General features: G+C 38.3%; 1 protein-coding gene across 8 annotated transcripts; it reads right to left on the bottom strand.

The window, feature by feature from the left end:
• Window positions 1-1655: 1655 nt before the first annotated feature.
• Window positions 1656-7597, bottom strand: LOC131529403 (suppressor of tumorigenicity 14 protein homolog). 8 transcript variants are annotated; one of them, XM_058759112.1, is made up of 7 exons: window positions 7490-7579; window positions 7213-7394; window positions 5424-5544; window positions 4872-5022; window positions 4250-4346; window positions 3177-3313; window positions 1656-3081 (listed from the first exon to the last, which is right to left on the bottom strand). In XM_058759112.1, exons 4-7 carry the CDS (start codon window positions 4875-4877, stop codon window positions 2893-2895), a joined length of 429 nt encoding a protein of 142 aa, XP_058615095.1. In that variant the 5' UTR covers window positions 4878-5022; window positions 5424-5544; window positions 7213-7394; window positions 7490-7579; the 3' UTR covers window positions 1656-2892. The 8 variants fall into 8 exon arrangements, 7 of the variants coding, with proteins under 7 accessions (XP_058615095.1, XP_058615096.1, XP_058615097.1 ...); XM_058759113.1 differs by having other exon boundaries at window positions 7486-7569; XM_058759114.1 differs by having other exon boundaries at window positions 7481-7542.
• Between the last annotated feature and the right edge of the window lie 8228 nt (window positions 7598-15825).

Below are 15825 nucleotides of genomic sequence, written 5' to 3'. Positions count from 1 at the left end.
TGCAGATTTATTAAAAAAGAAAAACTGAAATATCACATGGTCCTAAGTATTCAGACACTTTGCTGTGACACTCATATATTTAACTCAGGTGCTGTCCATTTCTTCTGATCATCCTTGAGATGGTTCTACGCCTTCATTTGAGTCCAGCTGTGTTTGATTATACTGATTGGACTTGATTAGGAAAGCCACACACCTGTCTATATAAGACCTTACAGCTCACAGTGCATGTCAGAGCAAATGAGAATCATGAGGTCAAAGGAACTGCCTGAAGAGCTCAGAGACAGAATTGTGGCAAGGCACAGATCTGGCCAAGGTTACAAAAAAACTTCTGCTGCACTTAAGGTTCCTAAGAGCACAGTGGCCTCCATAATCCTTAAATGGAAGACGTTTGGGACGACCAGAACGCTTCCTAGAGCTGGCCATTTGGCCAAACTGAGCTATCGGGGGAGAAGAGCCTTGGTGAGAGAGGTAAAGAAGAACCCAAAGATCACTGTGGCTGAGCTCCAGAGATGCAGTCGGGAGATGGGAGAAAGTTGTAGAAAGTCAACCATCACTGCAGCCCTCCACCAGTCGGGGCTTTATGACAGAGTGGCCCGACGGAAGCCTCTCCTCAGTGCAAGACACATGAAAGCCCGCATGGAGTTTGCTAAAAAACACCTGAAGGACTCCAAGATGGTGAGAAATAAGATTCTCTGGTCTGATGAGACCAAGATAGAACTTTTTGGCCTTAATTCTAAGCGGTATGTGTGGAGAAAACCAGGCACTGCTCATCACCTGTCCAATACAGTCCCAACAGTGAAGCATGGTGGTGGCAGCATCATGCTGTGGGGGTGTTTTTCAGCTGCAGGGACAGGACGACTGGTTGCAATCGAGGGAAAGATGAATGCGGCCAAGTACAGGGATATCCTGGACGAAAACCTTCTCCAGAGTGCTCAGGACCTCAGACTGGGCCAAGGTTTACCTTCCAACAAGACAATGACCCTAAGCACACAGCTAAAATAACGAAGGAGTGGCTTCACAACAACTCCGTGACTGTTCTTGAATGGCCCAGCCAGAGCCCTGACTTAAACCCAATTGAGCATCTCTGGAGAGACCTAAAAATGGCTGTCCACCAACGTTTACCATCCAACCTGACAGAACTGGAGAGGATCTGCAAGGAGGAATGGCAGAGGAACCCCAAATCCAGGTGTGAAAAACTTGTTGCATCTTTCCCAAAAAGACTCGTGGCTGTATTCGATCAAAAGGGTGCTTCTACTAAATACTGAGCAAAGGGTCTGAATACTTAGGACCATGTGATATTTCAGTTTTTCTTTTTTAATAAATCTGCAAAAATGTCAACAATTCTGTGTTTTTCTGTCAATATGGGGTGCTGTGTGTACATTAATGAGGAAAAAAAATGAACTTGAATGATTTTAGCAAATGGCTGCAATATAACAAAGAGTGAAAAATTTAAGGGGGACTGAATACTTTCCGTACCCACTGTGGATATCTTTGTACAAAATATAAACAAAAATAAGATACTTTAGATAATTAAAAGTATTCACTGATCTTTATAGACATTTTTATTTTTGTTAACCTATTAAAATGTAGCATCAAGCCCTGAATTCACAACATGAAAAATAAGCAAATACAAAGCAGATTAGAATTTCCCTTTTAATGTTTATCAAAGAATTCACTGTATCAAGGCACATTATGGGAACGCCAATCCCCCAAAGAGGGCATTAACAAAGATAGAAATATAACATTTTAACTAAATCACAGATACATATAACAGTAAAACAAAAATTATGTAAACAAAATTGCAAAAATAACATCTAAAAAAATGTATTTACATTTTCATTATAACATTTTTATTTTTCAAAATTTCAATGGATGTTAAAAGAAATCTAAGGCGTAAAAACACAAACTGTCATCTATACACACACACATATACACACACACGAAATATACTTAGTCTGCAACTAACATACAAAGCTTAGAAATTATATAAATTTATCAGCATACATTTAAAATTCAATTAATATTCAAGCAGGACCTTAACTGCCCAGAATAAATGAAAGCAATAAAATTATTTCCTATTACTTAGCACATAGACGAACCTCTTAAGAGCATAAATACATAGAGAAATAAATGAAGAAACTATGAAAGCTCATTATTATATTCATGGAAATTAAAGTAAAAAAAAATTAAAAATTAGTGGGCATTTGGCCTGATTATAGAAATCTTTATGGCTTCTGAAATAAAACTCGATGAACATGAATGCCTTAAAGGGTTACTCCAACCCAAAATCTTTCTTCGTCTTCGGAACACAGTTTAAGATATTTTGGATGAAAACTGAGGCTTGTGACTGTCCCATTGACTGCCCAGTAATTAACACTGTCAAGGCCCAGAAAAGTATAAAAATAGTCCATCTGGACGCAAACAGCGTATGCTATTCTGTGTCAGTCGCACCACACGTCTTCTACATATATTTACGCTTTGATTTGAACGAAAACAGCGTATCCGTGTGGTGCGGCTGACACAGAAGAGCATATGCTGTTTGCGTCCAGAGGATACTCTCCAAAATGGCGCTAAGCTGACGTGGTGGAGATGGGAAGGAGACGAATTGTTGAATAAAGTCATTATTTTAGTTTTCTTTTCAGACAAAAAGTATTCTTGTAGCTTCATAACATTACGGTTGAACCACTGATGGCAGATGGACTATTTTGACGATGTCTTTCATACTTTTCTGGACCTTGAGAGTTTTAATTACTGGGCAGTCACAAGCCTCCCGGTTTTCACCCAAAATATCTTAAATTGTTTTCCAAAGACGAATGAAGCTTTTACGGGTTTGGAATGACATGGAGGTAAATGATTAATGACAAAATTTTCATTTTGGGGTGGAGTAACACTTTATTTTAAATAACTCTCAATACAGGTTGATACTGTCTTCATCTGCCTGATCCAGCTGCGGTATTCTGTGACCCGAGTGTAAACGCCAGGCCTGTTCCTGCGGCCGCAGCCATCTCCCCAACTCACCACGCCAGCAAGAAACATGCGGCCATTGCTCTCAGTGGAAGTCATTGGACCACCCGAGTCACCCTGCCAGAGGAATGAAGAATATACATGTGTTAGTGAGAAATATAAGGCTATGGGATGTATCTGAATGTGAAAAAACAGAAGATCTTTGATTTCACCTGACAAGCATCTACGCCTCCGCTCAATACACCTGCACAGATCATGTGTGGTGTTATCCCATCATCCATCAGATTGTTGCACACAGTGTTGTTAATAATGTGCACCTCAGCCTTCTGCAACACTGATGCAATGGGACCTAAAGCAGAGGGAAGATATTTTCTTAGCTTACTAACACTTTTAGGCTCATATTATGTCCTAATTTGTACTGAAATACATTCACTGCAAACCTGAGTTTTTAAGTGCATTATCTGGTTTGGGCAAACAGAGCAACTCATCATGTCTTATCATGCACTTACCAGTCAACTTGACTAAATTTACGTTTCTCTAGAGCAGGGATACTCAAATCTGACTCGTGAGATCCACTTTCCTACAGAGTTTAGATCTAACCTTAATCAAACACACCTGAGCATGCTAATCAGTGTCTTCAGGATCATTAGAAAATCACAGGTAGGTGAGTTTGATCAGGGTTGGAGTTGAGTTTTGATGCAGCCTTGATGAGCATAAGAAACTTCTTTCAAAAACATTTAAAATATCTACCGACTCCAAACTTTTGAATGGTAGTCTAGGTTATATTGTAGGTTATAATAGACATAAATGAACATACTATTAATGGCATGTTTTTATTGCATTAAACATATCTAGCTTTAAACATCAGAAATACATACAAGACAAAAGTCTTGACAGTCTCGTCTCTATCCAACAATTCAAATTTTGGCATACTGTAATCTGCTGAACAGATGTTCAAATTTCACATATGAGTGAATTACAGATACAGTACCAATCATTCTGTCAAATATCTTCTGCACCTCGTCCAAATCTGGAAGCTTAAATAAATGTTTTTCTTTGTCCCTGTGTGACACTAAGCAATGTATATCTTCTATTTTTACGTCAACTCCAACTCCAAATACATAAAGTGCTGAAAAGAGAGGCGAGGACACATTCATATCAATATAAAATCCATTATAAAGACTTATAATAAAGGCAAAATCAGTATGTACAGTGATGATAATGCTGCTTGTGAATGAAAGTAACAAAGTCCAAACAATTATGATTAATACAATTTATTGCTCACCGAGTTTCTCCTCTCGCTTTGGATCACGTTTGGTGACAAGCTCTTTAATTTGGTCCACTTTATATGCGGGATTCCCCCCCCCCCATGTCTGTCTTGCCTATCAAGTAAAAAGAGATCAATATACAGAAATGATTTGCTTCAAACGTCTATTCAAAAAGACTATTTGCTGCTCTGTTCTAATTTATAATACTATAATACTTGTAATACATTGGGCCTTTCATGTATTCATTTATTAATTCTGACAAAGAACTTAAACTACTTAATGGCAAAGTATAGACACACACACACACACGCTGGTTTCCATGTTTTATGGAGACATACTTCATACTTTCATACATGCATACTTTATACTGTACAAACTGTAGGTACAACAACTTGTCACTTGGGAAGAACTATCAAAAGGAACACTTATGGAACACTTATTTCTTAGTGTGTCTAATCGTACCTAAAGGAGTATATCAGTACATAAAGGATACCTATGAGAGTACTGCGTCTGTGACAATCTGCTGTACCCTTAAATGTATTTATGTATGTAATTTTTGCATAGTATATTTTTTCTAATAATCTCTCAATTTGATTGGATCAATAAATAGACTCAGAGACATACAAACAGAATGCTTACCATCATAATTAAAATTGTCCAGATCTTCAAAAACTTTTGTTAGGTTTCTTGCAAATTCATTCCTTTTGAAGTCCCTCAAAGAGATTATCCGTGTAACGTCCGTAGCAAACATCAGGATCTCATAGTTTAGGGAGACCTTGTAATAGCTAATCTTTTGGGAAAGAGCATTAAGAATTTATAATTGGAAATCTGACTGTTTTGCAATCAAAATGCTGGATTTCAATTCAGTTAATGTTGAGTATGATGGTATGAACACATTCAGTGTGTTTGTGAAATACAGTGATGGTCCAAGTCCCCTCTTGAAACATGCTAATGCTTTCAACAAGGTTAAAAGTGAAGTTCATTCTTGAGAGGATCTAAAATACCAGCATTTTATGTTACAAAACCATAAACATCAAAATGATCAGCAATTAAATGACTGCTTTTAGAACGATTTTAGAAAGGCTGCAGTAGCCTAAAAACATGCCAAAATAAATGGTCATACAACTTCACTACACTACAGCAATGCCTGAGGGTCATGTGTTCCCACAAATTATTTGACAATTGACATACCTTGTTTTAATAATATTGTTTGCCTTGTCAAAATCTTCCTAATCTTTGTCTGATACATCCGCAGCAATATAGATATCAATTTTCCCACCCTTATCCATAGTTATTTTCTTCCCATGCTGATCTGAAGGCAGAAGGAACACAGCATTCATGTTGAAATGTGTTGTGTTTTTTTCTGAGCATTAAAATTAGTAATGGTACCTTCTCCTCCTCCCCCCCTCCCCCAGTAAAATCAATGTAACATGTTTTTGTTTAATAATATTTTTTATTTTTTTTTTGTTTTGAGAGATTTTCATGGTACTAATTAATATTTATGCAATAATTATGATCAATTTTTCCCATTGAAAATAATATTTTTTTTTCTAATATTTTCTATTACTCTACAATTATGGCAGCATTTCATGTTAAAATAGAGACAATGCCTTGTCTCTATCCATTTTTAAAAAAAAGCCAGATTAGTGCCATCTGGTGGGCGTAAAGATAAGAAAACATCTGCAATTCCATGGTTTAGCCCATAGATTCCCATATAGTTCTATATAAAAGGCCTATAAATTCTGTTGTTTTTTGACATAAATACTTATTTTTATTAAGTTGTGGGTTTGGATATATATTTAGACATTTTCAAAGACAACTTTTTGTAACGTTTTAGATTTTTGGGGGGTTTGAAATGTTGATTTAAAGCGTCAGTTTTTGAATGATTATTACTACAGTCAAACCTGAACACAGAGAAAGCATTTTGTTACACAAAACATTAAAATTCTATCAAAATGTAACATAAAATGAACAAATGTTTTATCAGAGTTTAATCCTTCTGGGTCTGATCTGATTTCAACCTCTTGTTTCAGTTTTCCGACTCGTTATGGCTATATGGTAATAGGCTGGCCATACCAATTCATTTGAATGTGTATAATTGTGTATGTCTGTGAGTGTGTGTATGTGTGAGTGGATGTGTCTGTTTTGCACTCTTGATGTTTTACAGTGTAACCCCTTCCTTGCTGTCAACTTTTTTACTGCATTGTTGTTGAATTATTGCTTTTATTTTACATATTTGCTGTGTTACAGTCACACCAGTTCATAGGTGTGTGTGTATACAAGTGTGTGTATAAGTGAATGGATGTTTTGGTTTTGCACTCTTGATGTTTTAGAGTTTCACCCCGTCATTGCTGTGTACTTTTTTCTGCATTGTGGCATATTTGTAGATTGTACACGTTTTTGTCAATTTCCCATTCATTTCCTATGGTCGGTCATTTTTGACTGAAGAGCACAAGTGTGACAATTTTTTTTACGACCACTTAGCCTGCTCGAATCAAGCCCTCAATTTTTTGGCCATAAAAGTCACCAAGTGCCGTACCATTCCGATGAAGCTGTGATTTAACAAAATTTTCAAAACATACAATTTTTCTGTTAAAAGTGACTGAATAGCACCAAATTAAATCAGATTAGTTCATCGAAAATGCTGTGTTTTTACACATTTACAAAAGTATTGCGATTACTCAGAGTCAAGTCCACAAACTGGTTTTCTTCCACTCCACCTCCCATTAGGCTTGCAAACACGGACCGCTGAGCCACGGAACGTAAAATTGTAATGACATGAGTAGGTGGTTGTGTCATTTACAAAGTACATGTCTTTATATGGAATCACCTCTCCATTCTCAAAAACATGAGGATAGGGACACGTGATCTCTAGGATAAATGCATGAATAAATGCATACTGTAGAAGAGTATAACAAAAATAAATAAGTACAGCATTTATTCATAATATCTTGACACAAAATAATGCCTTGTTTCTTACTTTGGCACTCTGGGGTTGTTATGATTTTGGTCTTTGAGGTCCAGTGTCCATCTTGACAAAGACATGACTGAACCATTGGGTAATATCCATTCGGACAAATGTATCTTAGAAGACTCCCATGTGAATAGCCATTAGAAAGAACAAAGGTCCCTCCAGTAATGTTTAGGTTATCTTTTGGACGCCTGTAGTGGAAACAACCAGATCCTTTGGAGGAGATCTAAATTTCTCTAAATTTTAGAATGCATTTATATTAAGCAAAAAGACCTACAGTACCCACAGTAAGAGGACACATCAGTGCAAGTATTAACCAATTCAACCGCTGCTTACACTCCATGCTGTTTATTCCAAGTGTTCAGCTGAGATAAAAAACAACAAAAACAGAGTGGGCAAATGGACAGGGTAGCATTTTTATAGTGGGGTTAGCAAGAGGATTTTACTTACATTCAGGTCAATGTTTAACCTCAAGTCAAATAAAGAAAATCAATTTCCCGGCACACACAACAAAATAATTACCATCTTTATTTGTAACAATCACACAAAAAAGCAACAAAACAATTATGGTCATCTTCAACTATTCAACTACATTTTTCATCAAAATATAGATGGAGAAAACAGCAGAATTGTTAGGGAAATACTTTTAGGGTTAAACACCACAATAATTTGATCAAACTCAAGGGGTCATTCAAGAACCATTATATTGCAACATCAAAACATTCACCCTACTTTTTAAAACTGCTTGCCCCAATCATTAACACCGGCTTATTGTATGAATATTTATTCATACATTCATAGTATATTATCAAAGAACTGCAGGTAAGACAGGACATTGTTTGGTAGAGGTGGAGGAAAAATACTGAAAGACAACCTAATGGAAAATACTCATTTTGATTTAAATCTAATACAATTTAATTTTCATAATCTAATGTAATTTTCATTTTCATTTCACATAATTCAAATAATTTTGTAAACACCAATAAGGCTGCATTGTAGACTCTTCTTTGGAACCAAAAAATATATTTGTTATTGACTTTGCTGGTAATATTAATCACATGGCATTTTCATGGCACCTGTTTTAACTCTTGGTTTCAATACAGAGAAAAAGAAAGTTACAGAAAGAGAGAGAAGAAAATATAGTAAGTCCTAACTGGTGCAGAAGGAGAGAGAATGGAATATATTAATTCCTAAGACAATGTATTCATAGTTTTAAATTATTTATCGTACATAAAACAAATTAGTAAAGAAGATTGTACCCAATGCAAGGCACCTATTAGTCTTTCAGAAATCATTGATTCAATAAATAATGTAAAAAAGTAACAAATCCCTGCTGAGCTCTACAAAGCTTTAAACGAACGATTGGGACCTTTCTTACATAAACTGTTTAGAGTGTTGGGAAAAGAGAGTGTTTCTCCTTCTTTATGTCAATGACTAATAACATTAATTCCTAAGCTCAATAAATATCCCCTTTTAATAGATAACTAGCACCCAATTTAGTTATTGAACACTGACTCTGAAAACATTGCCTTAGTCTTAGCAAAGATGCCAATCTGGATTTTTTTAATGCTTAGAACATTAATTTATTTTACAGGCCCTTGACAGAGGTTTTTGTTGATTTCTTTTGCAGATGTGTTAAAATGTTTTATTGTAATGAATAGCACTGTCCAGCTCAGTAATGGCATTTCTCTTATATTTGCTTTAAAGCATGGTGTCAGAGAAGCTTGCCCCATCTCACCACTCTTACGGGTATTACCAGGACAGAATTGATAATTAGTCAACTGCTAGATGATACAGCACTGTTCCATAAGATGCCTTTCAGATCCAAATTGCTTTAAACATCCTACAGTCCTTTTCAAATGCTTCTGGCCTCCTGCTTAATATTAATAAATGTGAGTTACAAAATGTGTTACATCCATCCATCTGTACACTACACGCTGGTGACGCCTGCTGGTCAAAACTGGGTTATTACAACAAAAGACGATTTTATGCCAAAACATGCATAAAATGTTTTGCAAATGTTTTATTGAAAGTATAACATATTAAATGCAATTAATAAATAATAAAATACCATTCAATATTAAAATGTATAACATGAAATGTTTTATAGAGGGTTGCCGCTCTAAACAGGCTGGTAAGAGACTATTGAATACTACTCTTCCTTTTAATTACACAAATGTCTCATTTAAAATGTCTACAAATGTATAAAACTGATCTGTATCTGATAAAAAAACAAAAAAACATAGACACTGATTCAATCATAGACATATAAAATACAATACAAAAATACAACTAGTGTTGGTGGAAATTAGAAATGAGGGCTGTAGGAATAACTTCCATTCAGCCCTGGGGTGCCCATATTAAGGGCCCCTAAAAAGCATCAGTCAATAAGGGCACAATAGGCCCGGAAATAACGAGACCCTGGTCACAAGGCCAGGGACGGGTCAACGTCAACGAAGACCCTTTCCACTCACATAGGGGATCAGGGTGATTAGGTACACAAGATCTGTGCCTGAAGAGCAGGGACTTCCAGGTTATAAAACCTAGTGAAGATAGGCAGTGAAGGAGGATGACGTGACCCTTCGGCGGCAATGCACGCAGAGTCCTTCGCTCTGCTCACTTTGTCAGAAATTTAAATTGCATATATCCTGTCAGTAAATTTTGAACTCTTTATTTAGCTCACTATGAGTACCCCAGCAGTCAGGACAGCCGGAAAAAAAAGAGTGAACAATCGCCAACAAAGAAAAAATTCAAAGATTCCACCATCTCCAGAGAGGATCTCAAAGCTGCTATAGCTAGTTGATAGGTGAGCAGATGATGTTCGACTCTCCTCAAAAGGCAGAGGATTTTGTTACTTCACTGTCACAGAAGACGTATTCTGCAGCTCTACAAAGCAGCGGGAAGGTGTCGGCTACTGTCTCCATCCTCTCAGCTCAACGAGGGAAAATTAACTATGACGTCTGTGGTGATCCTAACTGCCCTGAAGAGGACAATAACAAGGTGGCCATGGACACTTGTTAATTTATTTTTGGAATCTTGCCCCTGCCCTGTACGTTCATCCGCTGATTGGTAAATAATAATGATTTATTTTCTTTATTTTTTTTTATTAAATCCAGTCTGGATTTAAATGTGGCTAATGTTTTAGTACATCTGATTTCTTCTGGAAGCTGGTTCCAACTGCGGGCAGCATAATAGCTTAATGCAGACTCCCCTTGTTTTGTGTGAACCCTTGGTATTTCTATCTGACTCGATCCTAATGATCTGAGTGATCTGTTAGGTTTATATTCAGTGAGCATATCTGCAATGTATTTAGGTCCTAGGCCATTGAGTGATTTATAAATGAGTAAAAGTACTTTAAAATCAATTCTAAATGTAACTGGAAGCCAGTGTAAGGACCTGAGGACTGGTGTGATATGCTCAGATTTTAGCTGGCAGCAGTGTTCTGGATGAGTTGCAGCTGTCTAATGGTCTTCTTTGGAAGGCCAGTGAGGAGACCATTACAATAATCCACCCTGCTAGTAACAAAGGCATGAACAAGTATCTCCAAGTCTTGACTGGAAAAAAAACATCTAATTCTTGCAATGTTTTTGAGGTGATAATATGCTGATTTAGTTACTGCTTTGACATGACTACTAAAACTAAGGTCTGTCTCCAGAATCACCCCAAGATTGTTTACTTGATTTTTAGTTGTTTGACCCCTAGAGTCAAGGTATGCATTCACCTTGAGAACTTCATCTTTGTTTCCAAATGCAATGACTTCAGTTTTCTCCTTGTTTAACTGAAGAAAGTTCTGGCACATCTAACTGTTAATTTCATCAATGCATTGGCAGAGGGAGTCGATGGGGCTGTAGTCGTTTGGAGATATGGCTAGGTAAATCTGGGTATCATCAGCATAGCTGTGATAGGCAATTTGGTTCTTTCTCATTATTTGACTTAGTGGGAGCATATACAGACTAAACAAGAGCGGTGCAAGAATTGAGCCTTGTGGCACTCCGCATTTCATGGACGTCCACTTAGACTTATGCTCTCCTATACTAACATAATAACCTCTCCCTTCTAAGTATGACCTGAACCATTTGAGTACCATCCCAGAAAGCCCGACCCAGTTTTCCAGTCTCTCTAGAAGTATGTTATGATCGACAGTGTCAAACGCAGCACTAAGATCTAGTAGTACCAGTCCAGCAGACACTTATAAAATTAAATTTAGGATGGGCTGTTTCATTGAGGACTGTTGCACTGCACTTCCTTTAGAAACATAAAATCCAGGTTGTTTGTGGTTATTAAATCATTGATCAGAAATTATCTATTTTTTAGGGAGCAAATGTTTAAAAATGCTAACTTGATGGAATTACATTTTGTCTCTACAGCAATCTTAGATTGATGCATTACAGGCCGCAGATTAGATGGGTCAGCCGTACAGCTTGAGAAGGCCTTAGACTTTCTATCATGTGATAAAACAGAGATAGAGAAACCTACAGGCACACTGGATTCCCACTTGCTCTGTAAACATTTGTGAATGTTGCTGCTAATATAGTGGGGACCCGACCATAGGCGTAAATCCCGGGGGGGACGGGGGGGACAGGACCCCCCCTATCTGAGGCTTGTCCCCCCCAAAAAAATATAATTACAAGCGACTCTGTGTATTGAAAATAATATAATGGACATATACTTAAAATAATTGTGTGATTAGTAAAACAAAATAAACGCAAAAAAACGTTTTAAGTTCAGAAATGTTTTGATTCCCCCCTCTCTTTCCTCACAGTGGTTTGGTCCACTGCCTGCTTTCCTTCTTTACCGATACACACACACGAGTCCGGCGGGAGAGAGCAAGTTAGTTATGTGTAAGTAGGCTGTCAAGGCTGTTTTATTCTCTTTAAACATCGGGTGAAATGATTCTTTCTCTTTAATACAGATGATGCTGGATCATTAATAAATTAGTCATGACAAAAAAAATTATGACATCCGATGTGTTTTCTATGAGCGATTATAAGGTTAACAAGCTTAATGCCGTACGTAGCTTGTCACCCACTACAACTAACACGGCGATAAGCCTGTGTGTGAACTGATATTAGGCTAATATTGTAGACCTAAGTGTTGGGTTTTGCTCAATATGATGTTAAGTGGCAGATTAGTGGGTTTAATGCAGTCGAATTAATGCGAAAGAAACATACTAGGTTTCAGATGAAACCTAAAATACTACGGATGACGCAAAATAATAATTATATTATGAGGGCGTGGTGAACCATATTTAAACACAGTCTCCATGCTATGTACACATGCTGTGTACACACATCTATCCTTACAAGTACAATTTTGGCTGTATTATTTGTGTCCCCTTCAAAAATTGCTCTTGAGAAATTTTACGTTTATTGTCCCCCCCTGCTGTCAGATGAAATTTACGCCCCTGGACCCAACACATATCACTGAGAGCTGTTATCAGTTGTTTTTGGTTCACCTACAGCCGATGGAGGAGGGTTTGGACCCTGGCGTTGTGGCAACGGTCGGAAAACTCTCACAGGAGGAGGGAGATCTGGGCCTGCAGTCTTTGGTGGTTGTGGGGCCCGCCGTTTTTTAGTTGATATCTGGGGGCTTGCAGCGAAAGAGTGGGGGAATTTTGTCCCAGCATATACCAGTTCCTCTATTTTCTGTGAGAAGCTTAGAAGTGGAGATGCTGGAGAGAGGGATAATGTGTCTGGTGAGCAGGGCTCTGGCTCTGGTGTTTCCGGTGGCTGTGATATGTTGTCCTGGCTTCCCTGGCTGTTTTCCAGAAAGTCGTCCTTGGGTGCTGAGTCTTAGAGCTGTTGTAGTACATCACAGTCTGTCTGTGATTAGCTCTGTGGGCAGGGCTCAGACGGGATAGTTTCCATGAGGAGAGCTTGTTTTGGCTGCATGGCGTTATCAATGTCCTTGTGGAATGTGTCAACCACATGATGACTCGGAAGCTGATATGAAGTCCTGTGGTCACTCTGTCCAGGTGTGTGTGTGCCATTCAGGCCGAGTGGATTGGCACACAACACTGAAGGATGACGGAGGGAGAAATAGATATTGTCCTTTAGCACTCTTGCCTTTGGGTCTCGCTCCCTGTTTGTGCCATCGATTAGTCTGTCGATCAGTTTCAGCTTGTTCCTCTACACTTGGTATAAACTGTTGAGATTCACATGACTCACCGGCTGTATGCTAAGGGGGTCCGTGATGACCGTCTGCTGTGTGTTCCGCCTGTTTTGGAAGTCCAGCAAATAACTTTGTTTCAAGAACCACAATCCTTTGTAGAAGTCTGTGGCAGTTCATGATCTGACCTGCAGCTGATCTGCTGAAGTTAAAATCTTAGAGAGATCTGAGAAAAGTACATGAATAAGGAGCAAAGCACAGAGCAATAAGCAAGAGCGTCCGAACAGTAGCGAAGCCGGAAGCATAAACATAAACATAATCTAAACATACCAATGTTTACATGTCATTGGAGGTATGGCATTGCTTTTGTTTCTCTTCACTTAGAATCTTGGCATTGCGAGCACACAATGCATGTTCTGAATATCTTATCATTGAATGTGGATGGCCTAAATTCTCCTATTAAGCGTACCCAGATATTAGAATATTTGCACCGTAAATCGATTTCCTGTACAAGTATTACAAATTGGCAGCCTTCTCTTGTGCTTGTAATAAAACTATGGGGGTGCTTATCTTAGTCGATAGGAAGTTACATTTAACTACTGAACATACCGGGAATGATGATGAAGGTAGATTTGTTTTTATACGCTGTAAAATACATAATGATAGATTAGCACTGGTCTCCATTTACTGCTCGAATGAGGCAGACAGTGCATTTTTTACAAATATTTCCAATATATTACTTTAGCAGATTGATTGTCCTTTAGTGATGGGTGGTGATTTTAATGCTGTTTTAAATCCTGCACTGGATAAATCTCACCCTGATGCTACAGCTAACCCATCCTCTAAGTTATTTAATAAATTTATCACTGAACTTAATGTAATCGATCTTTGGAGAATCCAGAATACTACATCTAAGGACTTCTAAAAAGGGTGGAACATCTGATGGGAGGACCTTTCAAATTTTGTAACAACACACCCTTATGGCACAACTTTAATTTTTTATGTTGAAATCGTCCATTTGTCCAGCCCTCTTGGTCTACATTGGGCAGAAACACATGCAGTGACTTATATGATAACCAGGGACTCTGCTCAAGAACTAAGAACTAAGTTCTCAAGGCCTATGGAGTTCCCTGGGCATCCCCTATTTCCTCTCATCCTATATGGGATTGGATCGCACCACCCTCTGGTCAGCCATCTGTTTCTTTAATATATAGTAAACTTAATGATCACACTGCAAAGTCTCTTTCTAGTAAATCTATCTGGAATCGTGAATTAACAGATTTTGATTTATCGGTCGACTGGGGGAGGGTGTGGTCTAATCTAATCTTAACTTCTAAAAACTTGGCTCATCGTCTTCTCCATTTCAAAGTCATCCATTGAGCATACATACCTCCTTACAAGAGGCTTAAAATGAAACTGCAATCGACCTATAACTCATATCTGTAACATTATATCAGCAGGTACTTTTCTCCACATGTTATGGGAATGTCCAATTGTTGTCAGTCTATGGACTCATGTGAATTCTGTTTTGTCCTTTTTACTACAAATTGAAATTGAAATTGTTGATGGTGTGTCTGTTGTTCCCCCCCTCCCTGTTGTTTGTTTGAGTGAATGTTGTTTTGTTGATTTGAAAAAATAAAAAGTTCATCACAAAAAACAAAACAAAAAAAACAGGGTTACTACACTTTTACAACAATAAAACCATGGTTAATTTTCTTAAAAAAAAAAAAAAAATGGTAGGCAGTGAAGACCAGCTGGCTGCCTCACAGATCTCTGAATGAGACTCCGCTGGACCAAGCCCAGGAGGAGGCCATTCCTCTGGTGGAATGGGCCCTCACTCGAATAGGACACTGTAAGTACACTGAGGCGTAAGCCAGGGCTATAGACTATAGCATCGTCTATCCATCAGGATAGTCTCTGCTTCGTAACTGGCAGCCCTTTAGAGTGGCCTACGAAGCATGCAAAGAGCTGCTCTGATTGCCGAAAGTGGCCAGAGCACTCTACATAAACTCAAAGAGCCTGGACAGACATCTCATTAGGGCACAGTTCATGTGTCTGGGATCAAGGATGGGCCTGAGCCCACCATCTTTCTTTGGAACAAGGAAGTAGCGGCTGTAAAAGTTTCCCAAGCCAGGAGCCGGGCGGCAAGTGGTCTGAGTGCTGTCGTGAAGAGGAGAAATACTCTTATGATTAGGTGGGACCGCTATCACAGCGGTAATTTGCTTGGACACACTTGATGGCCGTAAAGGAGAAGCGCTGAAGAAGAACATCTTTCCGCTGCCGAGGCTCTTCTATGGCAAGTAAGCAGGCTTCTTCGTTCTTCTTCTTCTTTAGAGTCCAACGAGGAGATGATCTTCACACTGAAGAAGAAAATTCTGATGAAATTGGCATTCGGCGCTGACTTATATAGGCTGTCAGCTCTGCCCGTTTTGTTGGGCTGAAATGCCATTTGTTGGTGCAGCTACACGAACGTTAACAAATCAGGCTTCAGCATTCAGAGTAAACAGGAGTTTC

Source organism: Onychostoma macrolepis, chromosome 21 (assembly GCF_012432095.1).
Source record: "Onychostoma macrolepis isolate SWU-2019 chromosome 21, ASM1243209v1, whole genome shotgun sequence".
Lineage (NCBI taxonomy): Eukaryota > Metazoa > Chordata > Actinopteri > Cypriniformes > Cyprinidae > Onychostoma > Onychostoma macrolepis.
The sequence above is the reverse complement of the archived record's forward strand: the minus strand, read 5'-3'. Positions and strand labels throughout refer to the sequence as shown.